The 20,243-nt window shown below is 43.9% G+C and overlaps 1 protein-coding gene across 1 annotated transcript in view; it reads left to right on the top strand.

The window, feature by feature from the left end:
* Positions 1–20,243, top strand: part of LOC124714428 (fringe glycosyltransferase) — a 636,964-nt gene that overhangs the window by 296,115 nt on the left and 320,606 nt on the right. Inside the window, exon 5 of the mRNA XM_047243020.1 lies at positions 8,113–8,172. Coding sequence (XP_047098976.1) covers positions 8,113–8,172 — 60 coding nt within the window. The remainder of the gene's footprint in view (positions 1–8,112; positions 8,173–20,243) is intronic.

Here is a 20,243-nt window from a genome sequence, read left to right as displayed (position 1 = left end):
TACAATAAGTATAAAAGTATTTGCAAAAACATTAAAGAAGGAAGCTATAATGTTCTGTATAATGGGCGATCAAAAAAATTTCTGTCGAAGGTTGCACAGTACAGAATCGGTGTGCCAATCAGACAAAATCGCCACGGGCATTGAGAAAATCATCTGACCGGCGAACCAGGTTGGAGATACCCGTTTCATGAAACAGCGTGTCCTGCTGCGTGAGAAAAGTCCGCAACTGCCCGTCGCATTCATGGTCCGACAGGAATCGTCGACCGTTCAAGGCCGCTTTTAAGAGACAGAAGGGGAGATATTCGCGTGGGCCGATAGGGCGGGTGCTCGAATGTCCCCCACTTGTCCGTAATGGGTGAGGTTGACCTCCCAGATACATCTGATCTTGAATCGCGACCAGCCGCACTAGTCCAGGAAGGTGGTTTTCGACAAACATGCTGCTCCATACACGTTCTTCACTCTCCGGTGCATGTCAGCTGGCGCTTGCCCTTCGGCAATAAAGAAAATAATAATGATGATGATAATAATAATAATAATAATAATAATAATAATAATAATAATAATAGCACGTTGGCTCTGATAATAATCACGGCATAGTTCACGTTTCGGTTTCGGAAACACCCCATTGCAACACTGACACGTTGCCTACATACCGGTGCTTGTATACCCGCTACGTTGCATCGACCTGCAGCATCGCTCTCGAACGGAACCTTTTTGATCGTCCCTTATATCACCGACCGCTACGGTCGCAGGTTCGAATCCTGCCTCGGGCATGGATGTGTGTGATGTCCTTAGGTTCGTTAGGTTTAAGTAGTTCTAAGTTCTAGGGGACTGATGACCTCAGATGTTAAGTCCCATAGTGCTCAGAGCCATCTTAATACAAAATAATCAATTTTCGGTTTATATTTAAGCAAACCTTGATAATTGTGGCTTAGGTCGAACATATACCATATTATTGGGACCACAGTAGCTTCAGAACATTAGTTTCCCAAATTTGTCACGGAACTGGAAGTATGTAACTTTGGTTAGATTTATTTCAGGACATTATCAGCTTGATTTTATTTCATGTTAAATTCTCCAATAGTGTGAAAGTTAATATTTACTACAAAATTGTTGAGGCTTTCGTGGCCACTTGCTAAGAAACTGCCTTTGGCTTCTGTCTCGGGTTGTTCGGCCGACGTTCATCTAATGATTTTTACAGACGTTTCGCCAGCACGAGTGACTGGAATTGTCAAAGCTTTACCCTCCATTGCCGGTGGTGAACTGGAGGCAATGGAGGGTGTAGCTTTGACAATGCCAGCCACTCGTGCTGGCCAAACGTCAGTAAAAATCATTAGATGAACGTCGGCCGAAGAACCCGAGACAGAAGCCAATAGGCAGTTTGTAATATTTACTACCAGACACCTCGCCTGTGAGACAAAAATTACGTACGTACCGGGCAGAATAACGGCCAGTGGTTGCACCACAAGAGGCGACTATCGAGAGTTTGGCCGCTGAGCGGCCCCTGCCGGCGCTGAGCGGCAGCCGCGGTCGCGGGGTCGCGCCTCGCTTGGGATTCCTGCGACGTGTGGAGGCTCCCGGGGCAACGGCCGTGTATCGCGCTGTATAAATATTTAAGGCGGCGCGCATTAAGCGGGGAAGCGGGAACTTACCTGCCTGCGTCTCTTCCTATCCGTCGCCTTTGCTTGCTTTCGGCGTGTGCGCTTAGGTCAACGCGCAAGTAAGAATCACAATGCACAACCCGTGCGAAACAGTTGTTAATTCTATTCCGGTCACCAGCTTAACGACACGGCATCTTAATCAGTAATGGTTCTAGTTGGCACGGTGTTGGGGAGCGCACGGAATGACATAGTGCTAAATCACTGCACTCGAGACCAGACGGATTTGTATTTGCGTCTTATCTTTTACCTGACTCAACAAATAACTTCGGGTTACTACTGGCACGCTTGGTCCAGCAGTGTTACTCATGGTTCTTTATTAACCTTAACTGCTCCAGCAAGTGCTTCGTCTCAAAAGATTTCGCTCATCCGGAATGCACTGGTGCCATGTCCCACGCTGACGCAGGGTCGGCATTGTTAGGAACGCATTTGGCAAGGTTAGTGGAAAGCGGTGGCCGGATGCCCTTCCTGCCGCCACCCTGTACACTCAGGGGCGGAATTAGTGTACCCCTGCTGTCTGCGTCGAGGGTAATTAATGGAATAGTGCGAGCGTGTTCAGATGTCTCAGAGTCGTGTAACTGAGGCGGAACGTGGGGACCAGCACGGTATTCTCCTAGCGGGATGCGGAAAACCGCCTAAAAACCACATCCAGACTGGCCGGCACACTGACCGACGACGGTAATCCGCCGGGCGGATTCGATCCGGGGCGGTGCGCCTACCAGAGTCCAGGAAGCAGCGCATTAGCGCTCTCGGCTAACCTGGCGGATCAATCCATGGATATAGATCTAGTTAGTTATAAACAAGGAGAAAACACAGATAAAAACAATGGAAGCAGTATACAGGAATCAGTCCTGTCAAAACCGTTGCGTAATACAGCCAGAGAATGAGGGCAGAAAAATAGCCCTCTCAGAGAGAACGGAAGGGCCATATGAAAGAGCAGGGAAACGAATCTGAATGCTCTCCATGATCCAGCTGGGTCCATACGCCAATAATAACAGCATCGATAAAATATCTGCCAACTACAAAATAACACTTCTGGCGTCTGCGCTGTTTATCCACTGCTAGATAAAGCAGTGCTAGGTATATTGTAGCTATCCGACTACTGACAAAAATAAAGCCTAGCATACTCATCTCATTTGGTAGTTATACTGTTTTCTATAAATACTGTTTTCAATAAATAATACGATAGTTGTAATAATTTTGATAAAGCAACAGTAAATTAAATTGACTAAAGGAAGTAGCAAAACTAAAGAAGCCGGTAGTGACGACAAAGATAGAATACGACACATACTCGTTAAATCATAATAATAATAATAATAATAATAATAATAATCATATGCCGCAGCAGTCGTTAGGCACACAGTGCTGGATTAAGTTCACATCAAGACTTCTCCATGCATTACGATCTTCGGCCGAAGGAACGGCGCTGCTCCTGCATGTTTTCTGTTATTTTTCTCTCAACTCCTATTAGCTCGCTATCTCTGTTTTGCAACACCAATTATAAACTCCTGGAAATTGAAATAAGAACACCGTGAATTCATTGTCCCAGGAAGGGGAAACTTTATTGACACATTCCTGGGGTCAGATACATCACATGATCACACTGACAGAACCACAGGCACATAGACACAGGCAACAGAGCATGCACAATGTCGGTACTAGTACAGTGTATATCCACCTTTCGCAGCAATGCAGGCTGCTATTCTCCCATGGAGACGATCGTAGAGATGCTGGATGTAGTCCTGTGGAACGGCTTTCCATGCCATTTCCACCTGGCGCCTCAGTTGGACCAGCGTTCGTGCTGGACGTGCAGACCGCGTGAGACGACGCTTCATCCAGTCCCAAACATGCTCAATGGGGGACAGATCCGGAGATATTGCTGGCCAGGGTAGTTGACTTACACCTTCTAGAGCACGTTGGGTGGCACGGGATACATGTGGACGTGCATTGTCCTGTTGGAACAGCAAGTTCCCTTGCCGGTCTAGGAATGGTAGAACGATGGGTTCGATGACGGTTTGGATGTACCGTGCACTATTCAGTGTCCCCTCGACGATCACCAGTGGTGTACAGCCAGTGTAGGAGATCGCTCCCCACACCATGATGCCGGGTGTCGGCCCTGTGTGCCTCGGTCGTATGCAGTCCTGATTGTGGCGCTCACCTGCACGGCGCCAAACACGCGTACGACCATCATTGGCACCAAGGCAGAAGCGACTCTCATCGCTGAAGACGACACGTCTCCATTCGTCCCTCCATTCACGCCTGTCGCGACACCACTGGAGGCGGGCTGCACGATGTTGGGGCGTGAGCGGAAGACGGCCTAACGGTGTGCGGGACCGTAGCCCAGCTTCATGGAGACGGTTGCGAATGGTCCTCGCCGATACCCCAGGAGCAACAGTGTCCCTAATTTACGTAGGATCCTACGGTCTTGGCGTGCATCCGTGCGTCGTTGCGGTCCGGTCCCAGGTCGACGGGCACGTGCACCTTCCGCCGACCACTGGCGACAACATCGATGTACTGTGGAGACCTCACGCCCCACGTGTTGAGCAATTCGGCGGTACGTCCACCCGGCCTCCCGCATGCCCACTATACGCCCTCGCTCAAAGTCCGTCAACTGCACATACGGTTCACGTCCACGCTGTCGCGGCATGCTACCAGTGTTAAAGACTGCGATGGAGCTCCGTATGCCACGGCAAACTGGCTGACACTGACGCCGGCGGTGCACAAATGCTGCGCAGCTAGCGCCATTCGACGGCCAACACCGCGGTTCCTGGTGTGTCCGCTGTGCCGTGCGTGTGATCATTGCTTGTACAGCCCTCTCGCAGTGTCCGGAGCAAGTATGGTGGGTCTGACACACCGGTGTCAATGTGTTCTTTTTTCCATTTCCAGGAGTGTAGAACCGTTTCGGCGTTAGAAATCAATGTTTCACTGCAGTAAATCACAACTGGAGATATACGCATCGAAGCTTTCGTCTTACAGTTGGGAAGCTCAATTTTGAAAAATCAAAAGCGTTCCAGTCAATTCTTGCCCGTCTGTTTTTCTTTTACTGCCTTCCGGTCGTCGTCTTCAACTGCCCTCAACACACAGCTCAAGTCGTTCTGTGAGTTCATTGTTAACTTGTACGATTTTCTTTTGTATATTACTTTTATTGTACGAGTAATTGATTTTATGGCCTCTGTTGATTCCGTGTCTTTCTTACTGAAGATATCATCCATAGTGATTTAAAAACTTACTGAAATTTTATGATTTGCACACAAACCAATGGTTCACACGCATTGCTCCATTCAAAAGTTTCGTCCTCGACCTCCAAAAGCAGCATCTTCTTTTGTCCGACTAAAATGTAAAACTGTTTTCTATGCCATTCGTGTTAATTTTAGTCAATGCCTTTTACGTAACATTTCCTGTTTTCTTTCTTGTATAGAAGACTATTTACTGGATAGTTCCAGTTTTCGATAATAATTATCTTCTTCGGGCCTTTTGTAAATAATTTTGCAAATTCCTTTTGTGTAACTTTTCCTATAGTTCTGTGTGTTAACGGCGCCCTATCATTTTTGTTGAAACAATGTCGTCTGCAGACACTTACCCGTTATTCATACTTAGAATGGATTTATGTAGGCACCTCATTTGCATTACTTCTGGAGCTTTATTATTTCCATTAATGGCTGTATTATTATTCCTCCCGTGTTTTTACTAAACCACGTGATGTACGACAGAGGGTATTTTCAGAATTTGGTCTTAGCTTGTCTTTGTCCTCACATTGCTTCACAACGCTCGTCATAGGTATCATTTGTTAGTCTGAAAGGTGTTTTCACTTTGTGGCAACGAATTAAATAACCAATCTTTTCCAGGCCAGTCACCTGAATGGTTTCGCCTAAGTATTTGAACTGAGAAACTCTCGTATTTAGCTTTTAGAAGTCTGGATGTAAGATTGTCGGTAGACTTGTATTTTATTTATTTATTTTTCAAAATATTTTTGGAGAACTACCCTTTCTGGTCTCTCTTTATGAATTCTATTTATTTTGTGTTGTTTAAATGTAGTGAAACAATCGCCAGGGCGTTTGCGAAAACTACGCAGTCTGGTCTTACATTCTTCCTAATTTGATTGGTTCGTCAATTTTAGGCTCAGGTTGTAGTTTTCGCCAGCCTCGCAGTACTTGTTCTAAGACATATCTGAAAAGAAATTGAGTGTGTCTTCGTTTCACTTCTGTTATAGTTTGAAAATGTTCCGAAGTTTCTCCTCTGTTTTTAGATTTCGCACCATTTAGCGTTTCACTAATAACCGCAGTGGTTTCAGGTGCAGACCTTGTTCTTTCAGAATTTTTAGAAACAGACTCGAAAGATTTTTTAAAATCTATAATGATACAAACTATTTTATTATTCACTTTTTAGTATTTGAGAATTAGTTTCGGGACTAAAATTTCTTCTGGGCAAGATCTGTTTTGTCTGAAACCTACTTTACATTCTCTCGTTCTGGACTCAAGGTGATATTGTCAGTCCAAGAGACATTTTTAAGACACACCAAGCAGGAAAATCCCTCCATAATTGTTATCGGTTCTGTCCTCTTTCTTATGTATTTGATGCATCGGTGCATTTTTTCGCCAACCGAAATTTTCTGTTAGCCAAATGTTTTGCATGATCATTATAATTTCTTTGGAGGTTTATTGGTATGCTGATTTCGCGAGCTGTGCAACAATCCCATCTTTATCAGATTTTTATTTTATTTTTTTTAGCCTTTGAATTCGTCTAGCAATTTCACCTTCACATGATGCTTGTTAATCTATATTTGTTTCTAGGGGAGTTACTGGTGGAAATCTTTCTGTGAGTTCAGGACTGTTCAGAAGCTTTTTAAAATACTTTCGAAGTTTTCTACAGTTTTCTTGACTGTTAAGTGCCAGTTGGTAGTTTTCTTTCTTGAAGCAGATAGTTTGGGCTGGTATCCATTTAATTTAATTTTCAGTGTTTTACAAAAATCCTCGTGTTATTTTTTGATATTCTTCAATGTCGTGGAGACTGTTCCCGTTTTGTCTTTTTGTCTAAATAATATAGAAGTTTCTTTTCTAGTAGCCAGGAACGTGTCTTGTGCCGATTTTAATTATTTACAATTCCATGTTTTGTAGGCCTTGTGGAAATGATTTTACAGCTTATTCACAATCTTCGTTCCACCAACGGTGTTTCGTTCGCCTTTGTGAAGGAATTTGGTTTTCGGCATTTTTGATGAACTTGTTTCATAGGTTCCCAACTTGTTTGGTTTAGTCTCTATTGGATAAGAGAGAGATCATGGTGATAGTTACAGTATGCGTTCTTAAATATTAAAAATCTTAAAATGGGCTGACTTAATTTTGAGATAAGAATTTCTACACTACATACTAAAATATTTTAATTTAGATTAGTCCATTTTTGTGCACAGTATTCACTAGTCGCTTTCTCGAGTATTCTTTCCCTATTCTTTCCCCAAATGTGCATTAAAATCACGAATAATAATAATAATAATAATAATAATAATAATAATAATAATAATAATAATAATAATAATAATAATAATAGTTATTATTTCTTAATATTATTACTGGTGCTGAATTAATCAGCTGGAGAATTACTGAGCAGTTAGGTGTGGAGAGAGCAAGACTTTAACCGATTTTTTTGATATTCAACTGAAGAGCTTTACCGACTGGTATTAAGAAAGCGGGAAAATTGTGATGAAACCCAAGTGCATACATATTTTCTGTTGTTTTTGCAGTCCACTGACATCTGCTAAGAATTACGCTGTACACGGGATGATAAGAAATAGCCTGAAAAGCTTGAAAGGTGTTGCAGGGTAGCTTGTGACGATAGGAAATTAAGGAAAAAAAATTCAGTACGTTGCACCGTTTCCGAGTTAACTAGCACTGAAGTTTGCCAATCAAGCCGTTGGCGCTCGCAAATTCAAGCGGCCCTCCAGATACAGTAAGTGTCAGTTGTTCTCAAAGCTAGATCATAGCGTACATGATGGCGGGTCGCTTGAATTCGCGCGCGCCAATTGCTAATTATATCGCGGGGAACGGTGCAGCGCACTGATTTTATTTTTTTTGATACTTACCTGCCACCAGACGCTGCCCTGCAACACCCTTACAAGTTTTTCACACTGTTTCTGAACATCCTGTATACATGGCATATACAATGTTCATATCATTGTCTGTTGGCACGAGGCCATTGACCGTGACACCCCCCCTCTCTCATTTTTTCTTTCCCACACTTGGTGACACCACTCTCATTTTTTCTTTCCCACACTTGGTGACACCACCTGTTAGCAGAAAGCAAGAAACCCTCAACATCCGCATGGCGTATCGGGATGATGGCCTGTACTTAATCCAGCGGCCCCTGTGTTGACCCGCTTCGCCGGAGCAGGTCTGTAAATTCCGCCGAACAATTCCGTGTAGCGTGGACAAACCAGTAACCTGTTCGGTGTTTTTGTTCGCAGGAAGGCGCTGTGCTGCAAGATGTCCGTCGAGTTTGATGTCTTCCTGGAGAGCAACAAGAGGTGAGTAGCGCACTCATTAAAAACCCTTGTTTAATTGAGTCATAAATTGGACCAGCTTATCGAGTTACGCTTGTTACAGCGCCGTACGGACTTTATCATTGCCATAAATACTGCCCCAGGATTACTTTCTCTGGGACACAGGTATCTCCCCGCGCGATGTGCCGTGCCGGCTGTAAAGTTGTTTACGCCGAGAGGAATCCTTGTTTACTTCGGGCTATAGCTTAGGGGGGAGCTCGTCTTACCTTACTTTTTGCTCCTAGGGGACCACTGATCAGTGTACTCGTAAGCTGGTAAGCTCAGAAGTAAAATGGAATCTGTGACAGTGTGACTATGAACCTACACCCGTCTGTATTCTCATATGGTGAGAGGTTATCTGTTCAAATCTTCTGAATTCCAACTCTAGTTACGTGCTGTAACTATCACATTCTTTTCGTTGGACGTCCGTGTGTGTTTGGCATGTATCTGACAAGATACTGTACAATAAACAGAACGAAGTATCTATTCTTCAATATAACGTTACTGTTGTCTGCTACACAACAATCTGTAGCAGTGTAACATTTATAGAGAAGTGCTACTTGCTGAACAAATCTTCGGAACACCCTCCTCCCATTTTGGAATTTTGTAGTTACCACCAGAAATGAAACAGATACAAATGCAATCTTCTTTCCACTTAGCTGGTATGTGACAAAAACGTACCTCAATGAGCGATTTCAGCGACTATAACACTTCTTCACATGCGCGAAAAATATTTTATTGGTTTAAAACGCTGTTCAACTGCCTAACGAAAAGCACTATGTAGATAAAATCTTCTGCACTGCCTGTTAAAATAGTTACTAAAAAAAATCACGACCGATTTCGCATCAGTGGAGATGAATGTGATAAGTTTCTTCATTTCTTAAACATCTGAAGATGCATCTCCACCGATGCGTAACCAGTTGTGATTTTTTAAATTAAAGTATTCTAATAGGCATTTAAACAGCCGTTACGGAAGATTTTATTCACCATAGTGCTCTGCCCGACCTCTAAAAGAATTTCTACACAAAAACATTATGCTTTACAAAAGTCATATATCGCATGTGGCAATCTTACACTCTGTCCATAAATACGGAAACTTTCTGTAAATGTTTTCTCCTGGTTTCCTACAGCCACTGAAAACTTATATGTATCTTTCCATACGTTTTATACATATAAATGGAAGCTCATTTACGTTTCCGTGTGCAATGTTTCTCGTTTCGAAATTCGTTTAACGGATCAAAAGTGCCGTATGATGCAACTGACGTAATAGAAAAGCGGTTGTAGAAGCAGTTAGGTTACTGTATCCCATCTAAAAACTTGTTTAATGAAACAGCAAACCAAACGCTTCTGCTCATAAAATGAGTGTATGTACAGTGACAATGTCAGTTTATTGTCGTAATCAATACATGCAAAACAATTATTGATCTGTTGATGGAGTACTGAAGGAAAATTTCTCTGTTTCATGGGACGGGGGTAATCGTAGGGTTTGAAAGAACAAGCGAACACACCTTTTCGAATGGTGATTACACTTAAATATTTGCTATTTGCTAGTTTTGTTTGAATTAATTTATCAGTAAAAGACATATTACGTAAATGCTGTTAAAGTATCAGACGGTTTGCTTCTCCCCCCGCCCAAAAAAAAAAAAAAAATAAAATAAAAAAATTTCAGGCTTCTGGATCTGCTGCGGGAAATTGGATACTGCCTCCAAAAATTTCTTTTCAAGAAGAATCTAGTCAAATTTGCTTCAGTCTGAGAGATGGAGAAGTACCGAAAACTCAATGAAGAGCGTTAAAAGTACTTAGCTTAGAAGAGAAATTATTCCTTCATACTTGACTACTTGCAACCGTTTGTTAACATTACATACGTTTCGGAAATAATTATTTTCTGTTTAGAAAGCACTACCGAAAGAAAATTTCGTGACCAATGTACAGTAAAGTGAGCGCAGTGTTTCGTCTGACCAGTACAGTACTTCACTAGGCGAGTTTCTATTGGGAGCAGCTTTCTTTCTTGCTACTTGCTATCTGATTCATCCAGTCATCCAATCCGTTATGCAATTACCTGTGAGTCAACACAGACTATGAAACTTTGCACAACGCTGGGTTTTTCATACATCTTTCGTATATTACCAGGAAGAAGTTTCTACGGCTAACCTGTAGTCGCAACTCAAGCCTTTGGGTTCATAGTCTACCGTATTGATAGTAATTTCTCTTTGGTCTGTGTGGTAAATAGCGTTCGAAGTATTTATTTCAACTAAATAAATGCTTTCTTTTATTTACGTGCCCTCTAGAGTTAAAATTCGATTTTCCAGGGCTGGACAAGGAGCGTCCTATACGGACGTCATAACAAGTGCGAACAGTCATTTATGCACTTTCTGAAGTTGCAATAGGTTTTAAACATCAATTGTTCAAAAACCAACCACCAAAATGCTGTTCTTCTTTGCTTAAAGAACTGCTGTAATGGTAACGATTGTATGAAAGCAAATAATTGTGTGAATGTAGGGTTGTTTCTCATATACAATAAATAAAGACATTATGCTATCAACACAGTTATTCTAAAGGAGAATAAATTTTTGAAACCCAACTTTATAGCACAATGAAGGAGTAACCAAGAAGTGATTATAAACATACACTGCTTAACACTTGCTAAGCAACAACAGCCAAATGCTACGAACAACTGCAAAATGCTACGGAACACCCGCCCAATCATAGTAAAAAGAGGGCGGGAGGCCGGCCCGTGTGGCCGAGCGGTTCTAGGCGCTTGTCTGGAACCGCTATGGTCGCAGGTTCGAATCCTGCCTCGGGCATGGATGTGTGTGGTGTCCTTAGGTTAGTTAGGTTAAAGTAGTTCGAATCCTGCCTCGGGCATGGATGAGTGTGATGTCCCTAGGTTAGTTAGGTTTAAGTAGTTCTAAGTTCTAGGGGACTGACGACCTCAGACGTTAAGTCGCATAGTGCTCAGAGCCATTTGAACCATTTTTAGAGGGCGGGACGTGTTAACGGCAGCGAAGCCTGTGCACAAGCGCTCAGCGTATGCAGTAGTATGTTTGACAAAGGGTGTTGTGAAGCCGACCAGTGCGATGCTCCGTGTCGTATGGCAACATGTCTGCAGAACATAAATTGCGTGCTTATGATGGTGTTCGAGCCGTTGGGCAGCTCGAAGACGGTCAAAGTGACATTTCTGTGGCCACGGTAATGGGAGTGTCCAAAAGTATCATCTCTCGACTGAAAACGGGCGCAGAAGGTGGAAATGCTGTGCGAAAGCATTCTGGTGGTCGTATTGGCGAAAAGGAACAGACAGGTCACTCCTGGGCAGATCACTGCAGACCTTGCAGCCGCCAACAGTACGCGTCTCTCTGCCAGAACCGTTTCACGGCCATTAAATCAGGCTGATATGCTTGCTCGGAAGCCTGTTAAATGTATTCCACTTCAACCACGCCATGGTCAACAAAGAGATCGTTGTTGGGGTCGGCAACATTGGTCCAGAGTGATGCTCTCCGACGAATCCCACTTCCCTGTGGTTACTGATCCTGGGCACTCGTTAGTGTGGAGAGGGAGGGTAACATGTTAGACACGACAGAATGTTCGTCAACGTCATGTGTATGGCTTAGTCGGCATGTTATGTGCAGGCATTATACACAGTGGTCGAACACCTCTATATCTTTACCCGAGTACCATTACAGCTCAGCGGTACTGTTGGGAGATTATTCTGGATCATGTTCGTGTGTTGAGAAGTGTAGTAGGTCCCGACTTCCTGTTGATCGACGACAATTCGCGCCCATACTGGACCGCTGAGATGTCGGACACACTGGAAAGTGAAGATAACGAACATATGGAATGGCTGCGTTCTCCCCGGACCTAAACCATATAGAGCACGCCTGTGACGCTCTTAAGACATGTTTCTCTACGAGCACCCCCACCCCGAACCGCGCAAGAACTGAAAAAGGCCTTGAGAGAGCAGTGGGACAATATCCCCCATGGACCTCTCAACGGTTTGGTAGCCAGTATGAATAACAGGTGCAAAATGTGCATATTCCTTACTGAAAATCCGACATCGACCTTCATTGTGAGAGTCTGACCTTTCACAAACATGAATGTTTTTTGTGTTTGTTACCCTGCTTTCCCATGTGGTGAAATCTCTACCATTTCTCGTTACAAATACACCACCCCACCTCTGTTACATATGTACAGTGTTTCATGTGCCCCATCATTGTCTGTGATTATTCCTATCCAACAATGTCTACGTTACTTAGTAATTGTCAACCACTGTAAACTGTTTACTCTGAGAGTTTTATGATGTAATGGTGGTAGTGAATCTCCCCCTGCGACCACTTCCAGGAAACTGTGAATATCATTTCCAACTTCCGTGGCCAATTACAGGATAAGGCTCCCCTTATTTCGAATTCTGATCTTAAATTTAAGATTTTCATTTGAGTTAGTCTCGCATCATCTTCTTTCACTAGACGTAATGCCTTTAAACAGAGGAAGAACGCTTCATCAGAAGAATACTGTACCCCTTTTATAGGCGTTGATTTGGCGTTATTGGATATTCACATGGCTTAAGACAAACACTGGGATGATCTCTTTGAAAAAGATACGTCCGATTTCTTTCCCTAACTTTGTTTCATCCTAACTTGAGCCCCATCTTTAAACACCTCCTCGCCGACGGCACGTAAAACATTGTTCTTTCCTGTTGTGACTACGAAGGCTTTCCCGGCGTAATAATTGATAATGTTGTTCTCGGGTATGCAGCCGGGTCATAACGTCTTCATGACACAATATTTCCGCGGTCCAGCTGGCCGCCATCTTCAGGTGAGAGTGCTGGTCATGAAGGCGTTATGATCCGGCTGCATACCCGAGAAGAATATTCACCATTGTTCTTTCCTTATTAGTTTCTCTATCTGCTTCGCAACTCTTTGTTTAACTAATGAAAAGACTGCTTCAGTTACTCTGTTTTCATCTTCAATTTTACGCATGTATACATCTATCATATGTATGGAAGTTTCAGAGCCACTTGAGAATGGCTTAGCAAAAAATCTGAAACCGGTAGTGGACTAAATAAATGGGCGCAGCCTTTTCATTAATTATTTTTTCTTCAATTATTTGAGAGGGAAATGTCTGACAGAGTTTTAGCTTCTACATTGCATTTACTTCTGTATTCAGAATGAGATTTTCACTCTGCAGCGGAGTGTGCGCTGATATGAAACTTCCTGGCAGATTAAAACTGTGTGCCCGACCGAGACTCGAACTCGGGACCTTTGCCTTTCGCGGGCAAGTGCTCTACCAGTACTGGCAGAAGTAAAGCTGTGAGCACCGGACGTGAGTCGTGCTTCGGTAGCACAGTTGGTAGAGCACTTGCCCGCGAAAGGCAAAGGTCCCGAGTTCGAGTCTCGGTCGGGCACACAGTTTTAATCTGCCAGGAAGTTTCATACTTCTGTATTCATTCACAACTACACCCTACAAGTCCTCAGCACAGTCGTACATACTTCACACGCTTTGCTGAGGTATTTCGGAGTTCCACGAACACGCATGTGCGGTCTCGAAATGTAGACTCGATAATGTAATCATGCAACCAATAAGTTATGTGTAAATTAAAGCGTTTAACTGTGAGCTGTTTTTTTTCTATTATAGCACTGTTTACGAGGCTGCAAATTACTTACAGCCCCTATCTATCTCTGAGTCGTCTCACAGGTTTGAAGAATGTGTTCATCTTTTTCCAAAAAGGAAGAGGATACACAACTAAGCCTGTTGTGAATTAACTTCAGTGAAAAATGGGTACAGTTGTGGGCGAAGAAGAAATTGCCTCGGACTGAGCGGTGGCCACCGACGCAGGACGTGATGAAGCGGGGCAGAAACAAGAACAATTAACCGGAAATTAGTCGGCCGCGGGAGCTGCGCTCAGCTCCTTTTGGGCGTTAATTAGCGGAGGAGTTTTATTTTCTACGGCGCTGTATCGCGATAAATTCTGTGTGGGCGGGACGCGCGCCGTAAAACACTGGGGCGCGGGCTGACGGAGTGGAACCGCATCAGGCGGGCGGCCTGCAGCTGCCCACGCGTCTCCGTCCCAGGGAGCCTCCCGCCTTTCTGGCAGCGGCGTTTTCCATGACCGTGACTTCCTTACTCCGCCGAAATATTAAGACCGTGTACGTTTTCTGCGATATACAGTAGCCATCACCAGACATGAAGTCACAAACGATTATCTCTACGTACTTATCTTTCTCTACTTACTTATCTTTCTCTACTTACTTATCTTTCTCTACTTACTTATCTTTCTCTACTTACTTATCTTTCTCTACTTACTTATCTTTCTCTACTTACTTATCTTTCTCTACTTACTTATCTTTCTCTACTTACTTATCTTTCTCTACTTACTTATCTTTCTCTACTTACTTATCTTTCTCTACTTACTTATCTTTCTCTACTTACTTATCTTTCTCTACTTACTTATCTTTCTCTACTTACTTATCTTTCTCTACTTACTTATCCTTTGTTGTGTTGGCTGAAGAGCCAACACCGTGTTACTAGAGGAGGCCGAAATGCATGCGTTTAGCTCACGCTGGCTGGCGCAAAGATACTGACGTGGGGTCTGGAACATGACAAGGAATGAGAATTCAGAAAGCGGACGTAATTAGTTCCTTACTTAACTTTAATCCAGTAATGATGAACGTCGCTCTTGACGGTACATGATTCACAGTATTATCTGTTCAGAATAGTAACTGAATATGGCGCCTTGCTAGGTCGTAGCAAATGATGTAGCTGAAGGATATGCTAAGCTGTCGTCTCGGCAAATGAGAGCGTATGTAATCAGTGAACCATCGCTAGCAAAGTCGGCTGTACAACTGGGGCGAGTGCTAGGGAGTCTCTCCAGACCTGCCGCGTGGCGGCGCTCGGTCTGCAATCACCGACAGTGGTGACACGCGGGTCCGACGTATACTAACGGTCCGACGCCGATTTAAAGGCTACCACCTATCAAGTGTGGTGTCTGACGGTGATACCACATCTTTGTCAAGTTTCTGTCTTTGGTGAATGTATATCTCTGTAAAGTCGCCATTGAGAATTTTTCTGCTAGTTGAGACAACAGTTTACACTTTGGATTCATTTTCTAAGAGGAAAATTATTCGGAGTTTGGTACTCGATAGTTTCCCTAAAAACTCCAGCTAATGCTAGTTCGTTCAACAAAACCACTGGTGATGTAGTTTCCTATACATATGAAACAGAAATGGCGTGAATGTAACCACCGCTCAAGGATAGGTCCTTGGGCCTGTTCTGACAGTCCGACAACAACGGAAAAAGGGAAGCGATCTAGATCGTGGGGAATGTGATCTGCATCCAGCCTCCAGCCTTTATTCCAAGGAGATGAATCCTGATGATGTCGCTGCTTCTTTATTGAAGCAGTTGAAATGAGGACTGGTTTCTCGAGGCTGACTCGAAAAAAGTCTGAGGCAGCGGGAATAGAACCCAGGTCCTTCCAGACCGAAGACAGAAGTGGTAACCATCTGCGCTGTTGCTTTTTTCCGGCTACAGAGTCGGTCAGAGCTAGTGTTAAGTCACTAAATATTTCTGTGGCTACGAGATGTTTCGCCCATACCCCTCCTTTCAAATAGGAGTAAATAGACCTTTAAAATTTCTAACAAATAAAATCATCAGACATTCACATCCACTATGTACTCCTGCTAAAAAAACCTACAGAATTTACTTAATATTTCTTTCTTCCATCTATTTATTCTCCATTGCCTCTTTATTCTTCGGTTCCTGGTTTATACTCTTCGGTTCCCGCTTTTACCACGCTCACGTTCCCCTTCCGTCTTTTCCTCTCTCACTCCCTCGTTAATTCTTTCTGTACCTTCTGATCTCTTTACCACTTCCTCCTCCTCTTCCTCCTCTTCCTCCTCCTCCTCCTCCTCCTCCTCCTCCTCCTCGCCGGCCGTTGTGGCCGAGCGGTTCTGGGCGCTTCATTCTGGAACCGCGCGACCGCTACGGTCGCAGGTTTGAATCCTGCCTTGGGCATGGATGTGTGTGATGTCTTTACGTTAGTTAGGTTCAAGTCCCAGATGTTAAGTCCCATAGTGCTCAGAGCCATTTTTTTGAGCCTCCTCCTTCTCCTCCTCGCTGCACCCCGTCTCCTGATTCCTTCGTTGTTCTCTCCTTCTCTACACTCTCCTCTTCATTCTTTCGTTGCTCTTTCCTTTTCTACTCCCTTCTCCTCATTCTTTCGTTGTTCCCTCCTCCATTTCTGGTTCCCACTCCTCACATTCCTTTACTGTTTTTATCCTGTAAACACCCAAGAGCACTCAAAAGGTCTTACACCGTTTGCTGACAACAAACTGGAGCATGGAACGAAAGGAAAAAATGTACAAAATTACTTGAAAGAAGTAGATTTCTCTGTGGCTACGAAGTGTTTCGCGACTGAGTCATTGGATAACACTTATCGTTAAACTAGCCACATCAAATTTGGATAAAATCCCAATCCAAATTTGACGCGGCAAATTTACCGATACCTTCTTATCTTACATTTCTTTCTGTGCTCCTCGGAAGTTTACTATTGTGTGTGTGCGAATGGTGTTATACGTGGAACAGGCTAAGAAACTGGAAGAGACTGCAGAATTCCTAAGCTTTCGTCACGGCGTAGAGGGAGAGGTGGATTTGAAGATTTGTGTGTTGTTGTGCTGCGGCTGTCTGGAGGCAGGAAACGTTACGCGCCTGGCGGCAGAGTCGCGGGTGTCGGACACGCTCTGGAGCGACAAAGGCGAGACGAATTGGCCGCGAGGGCGGCGTGTGGAGAGCATTCCTGGCGGCGACACGTGCAGCGCTAATCCCGCCGCGCGCTGCCGCAGCACGCCAGACGTGACAAGCTTTGTCCGCGGCTGCGCAGCCAGTCACCACCGTCGGGGACTGGACGGCTTCTTCTGTCGCTGCAGCTGCTGCGGAGTGCGGACAGTCATGCCTCAGGTTCAGTAAGCTGTTCAGCTAATTTCCCTGGCTCTTTACATTCGTCGTCGTCATCATCATCATCATCATCATCATCATCATCATCATCCATTAGAACTTTTAGGTATGAGCTAAACTGTAATATTCTGGTATCAGTGATTTCTGTGAAATCTGCTTTTCGGTAACTGCGATTTTTAGTTGCAGTTTGTCACAGTTTAAAATGGCAAGTCACGAATTAACAACTTCTATTTCTCCGTTATCTACCAACGTTAAAATGCAACTCTTGCGACTAATGATATTTCTGCGACTTCCGCGATTTATCACAGTAGCAACTAACAACCACTGGCAACTACATCTGCTAACTGGAATTTCTGGCCACGTGAACTGTGACAATGTAACGAAAATGATAGGTTCTCGCGTGCAATGTGACTACTTCTACGGTGTGCCATTAAAGTCATTACCCGAGTTGAGACGGCTGATAAATGTGAAATAAACTGTGAGTGAATAAGGGTAGTTCAATTTTCCTCTTGTTAAAGAGGCCCCGTATCCCTAAATTTTCTACCAATTTTTGTGATGTTGATGATTTGCAGCCGGCCCCCGTGGCCGTGCGTTTCTAGGCGCTTCAATCTGGAACCGCGCGACCGCTACGGTCACAGGTTCGAATCCTGCCTCGGGCATCGATGTATCGATGTGTGTGATGTCCTTGGGTTAGTTAGGTTTAAGTAGTTCTAAGTTCTAGGGGACTGATGACCTCCGATGTTAAGTCCCATAGTGCTCAGAGCCATTTGAACCGCAGATTATCCAGTTAAAATTGACATTAAGTTCAATACTTGACGATAAAAAGATTCAGGGCCTACCTGTGTATATAGTAGTGCTGACAAAATTTGCGTCTTACGTAGTGGACACCCACTTCACTCCCCGCTCCTGCCGCGAGAGGTAGCCGCGCGGTTTGGGGTGCCTTGTCAAGGTCCGCACAGCCCCCCTCGTCGGAGGTTCGAGTCTTCCGTCGGGCATGGGTGTGTGTGTTAGTGTAAGTTAGTTTGTTGGATTAAGTAGTGCGTAAGCTTAGGGACCGATGGCCTTGGCAGTTTGGTTCCATAAGACCTTACGACAAATTTAATTTTTTTTCCCGCCCCTCGTATTTTTGTAGTTTATGTGCAATATACGTGTATAATACGCATCAAAATACTCGTCGGAGCCTTTTCAGTTACTAACCCAAGCTTTCTGACTTGCTTTACAGGTTTAATTTTAATGACGAAAAGTGCATTGAGTGTGTTTAAATATAACGCGAACATACACATTTCGCTACAGTGTAGGTCAATCTGTTGCCGCAGCCTCTGTTAGGCATTCACATTCGTCGGTTTCAGTAACTGTGAATCGACCTATAACTTTCAACCTAACTTGGACCTCAGACTTCGCTACACAACCAAGATTTCAGGGATGGGGGTATGCAGTATCACTTCACACTCTAGCCAAACGTATCAGCACTGCTGCCACATAAAATATGAAGTGCAAAATCTTTCTCAGAGCGAATTAGCTTCTTGATTTATTTCTTCGAGAATAGTTGTGTTACACACACGTGGATGAAACACGAAACTCGTACCACGAAATACGAACTTTGCCCAACAGATAGTGCATGGTGTTGAATGTTAAATGTACAGGGCGAGGCAAATGAAAGTGGACCGGAGTTCAGGGTACAAAGAAACTCAGCAGAGGAAAGGAAATACAATACTAACCTGATTATAGCAGATGTTGAAGCTGGACTCCTAGAATCGCTGCATCCGAAATGTTCCGACACCTTACACTTCAGGGATCCCCTCGCAAAGTAATCGCGCACTGACAGATGAGGTGACGTCGGTGGCCAGCTAGGGCCACGACCGGACTGACCTCTGTTTACAACTCTGTCAGGCTTGAAGGTTGTGTAAATGCGCTCCAAGTTTCGGCCTACTGTTTGGGCAGTTGCTCCCCTGTAACATGGCATAAGGTTCTTAGGAAGAAGTAGGGACTTCGGCCAATAGAGGACACTCGGTGTTTAACTTTAAATGCTATTTTAAATGCTACTTTTAGATGCTACTTTTAGTTGCTACTTGTGACTTATAGTTGTGATTATAATCTGTGCCAGATACTGCGATGTTGGTGTTGTGAAAACTGCGACTTCTCGGCCAGTATGATTTGTAGAAGATACGTGCCTATTCTTAACGGGTATGCTCCTGTTCTGCGACTATACGCGACTACACAAACAGCTTGTTCCACAGACGTCATGGTCTTCCTAAATCTCTCCTTTCTTAGGTTTTATATTGGGTAACTTGGGGTAACACATTCTACAGTGTCCTAGTAATATGGTAGTGACGTTTAGCTTGATACGCCTCTGTGTCATGTAATAATGCTTCTGGCTAACATTGTACTATTATATTTTGCTTTCCATTGAAACCCTCAAAGTGCGCTACATAATTAACAAAAAAATCTGATGTGCACTGTTTATTCTTATGATTTTTGGCGAATATTCAAACATTCTCCTCTGTATGAAATAATGAAGGCAGCGGTTTGTCCTCTGTTAACGTCGAGAGAAGTGATTTCTCTGTACTGAAGATTCCCTGTGAGCCGCCACTGTCTTTCAGGTCTTCAGAATGTTCGAAGTTGACAATCGGCCAATCTAGGGACGCTGCTGTGCTCTTTCCGATCTATACCTTGTTCCCTACAATTCTCGTGATACTTTTTCCCCATTTGCCGACCATTACATCGTACATGATAGGTATCCACCATATAGTGTCGTTTATAGCGTTGCTATCTTGACGAAATTGTTTTGTGCGTGACCATATCATTTTACACACCTCAGCAAGTGTTTGGGTTTCTCTGTTAGTATCTGCGAACATAACTGTCCCCTATAAAATGCTTCCACCAAAGTAGAAAAATTGTTTCGCATCTTGAGACTGGTGTGGGAAAGACTCTGTGGGAAGCTGGTCAAAGTTATCGTTCACACGATCTTTCGAAGTAACCGATCCTTTCTTGAGAGTAGCCTGTCTGTAATTTTTGTCGACATTCCAGAATGAGATTTTCACTCTGCAGCGGAGTGTGCGCTGGTATGAAACTTCTTGGCAGATTAAAACTGTGAAGGCGAGGTACTGGCAGAA

Source organism: Schistocerca piceifrons, chromosome 1 (assembly GCF_021461385.2).
Source record: "Schistocerca piceifrons isolate TAMUIC-IGC-003096 chromosome 1, iqSchPice1.1, whole genome shotgun sequence".
Lineage (NCBI taxonomy): Eukaryota > Metazoa > Arthropoda > Insecta > Orthoptera > Acrididae > Schistocerca > Schistocerca piceifrons.
The sequence above is the reverse complement of the archived record's forward strand: the minus strand, read 5'-3'. Positions and strand labels throughout refer to the sequence as shown.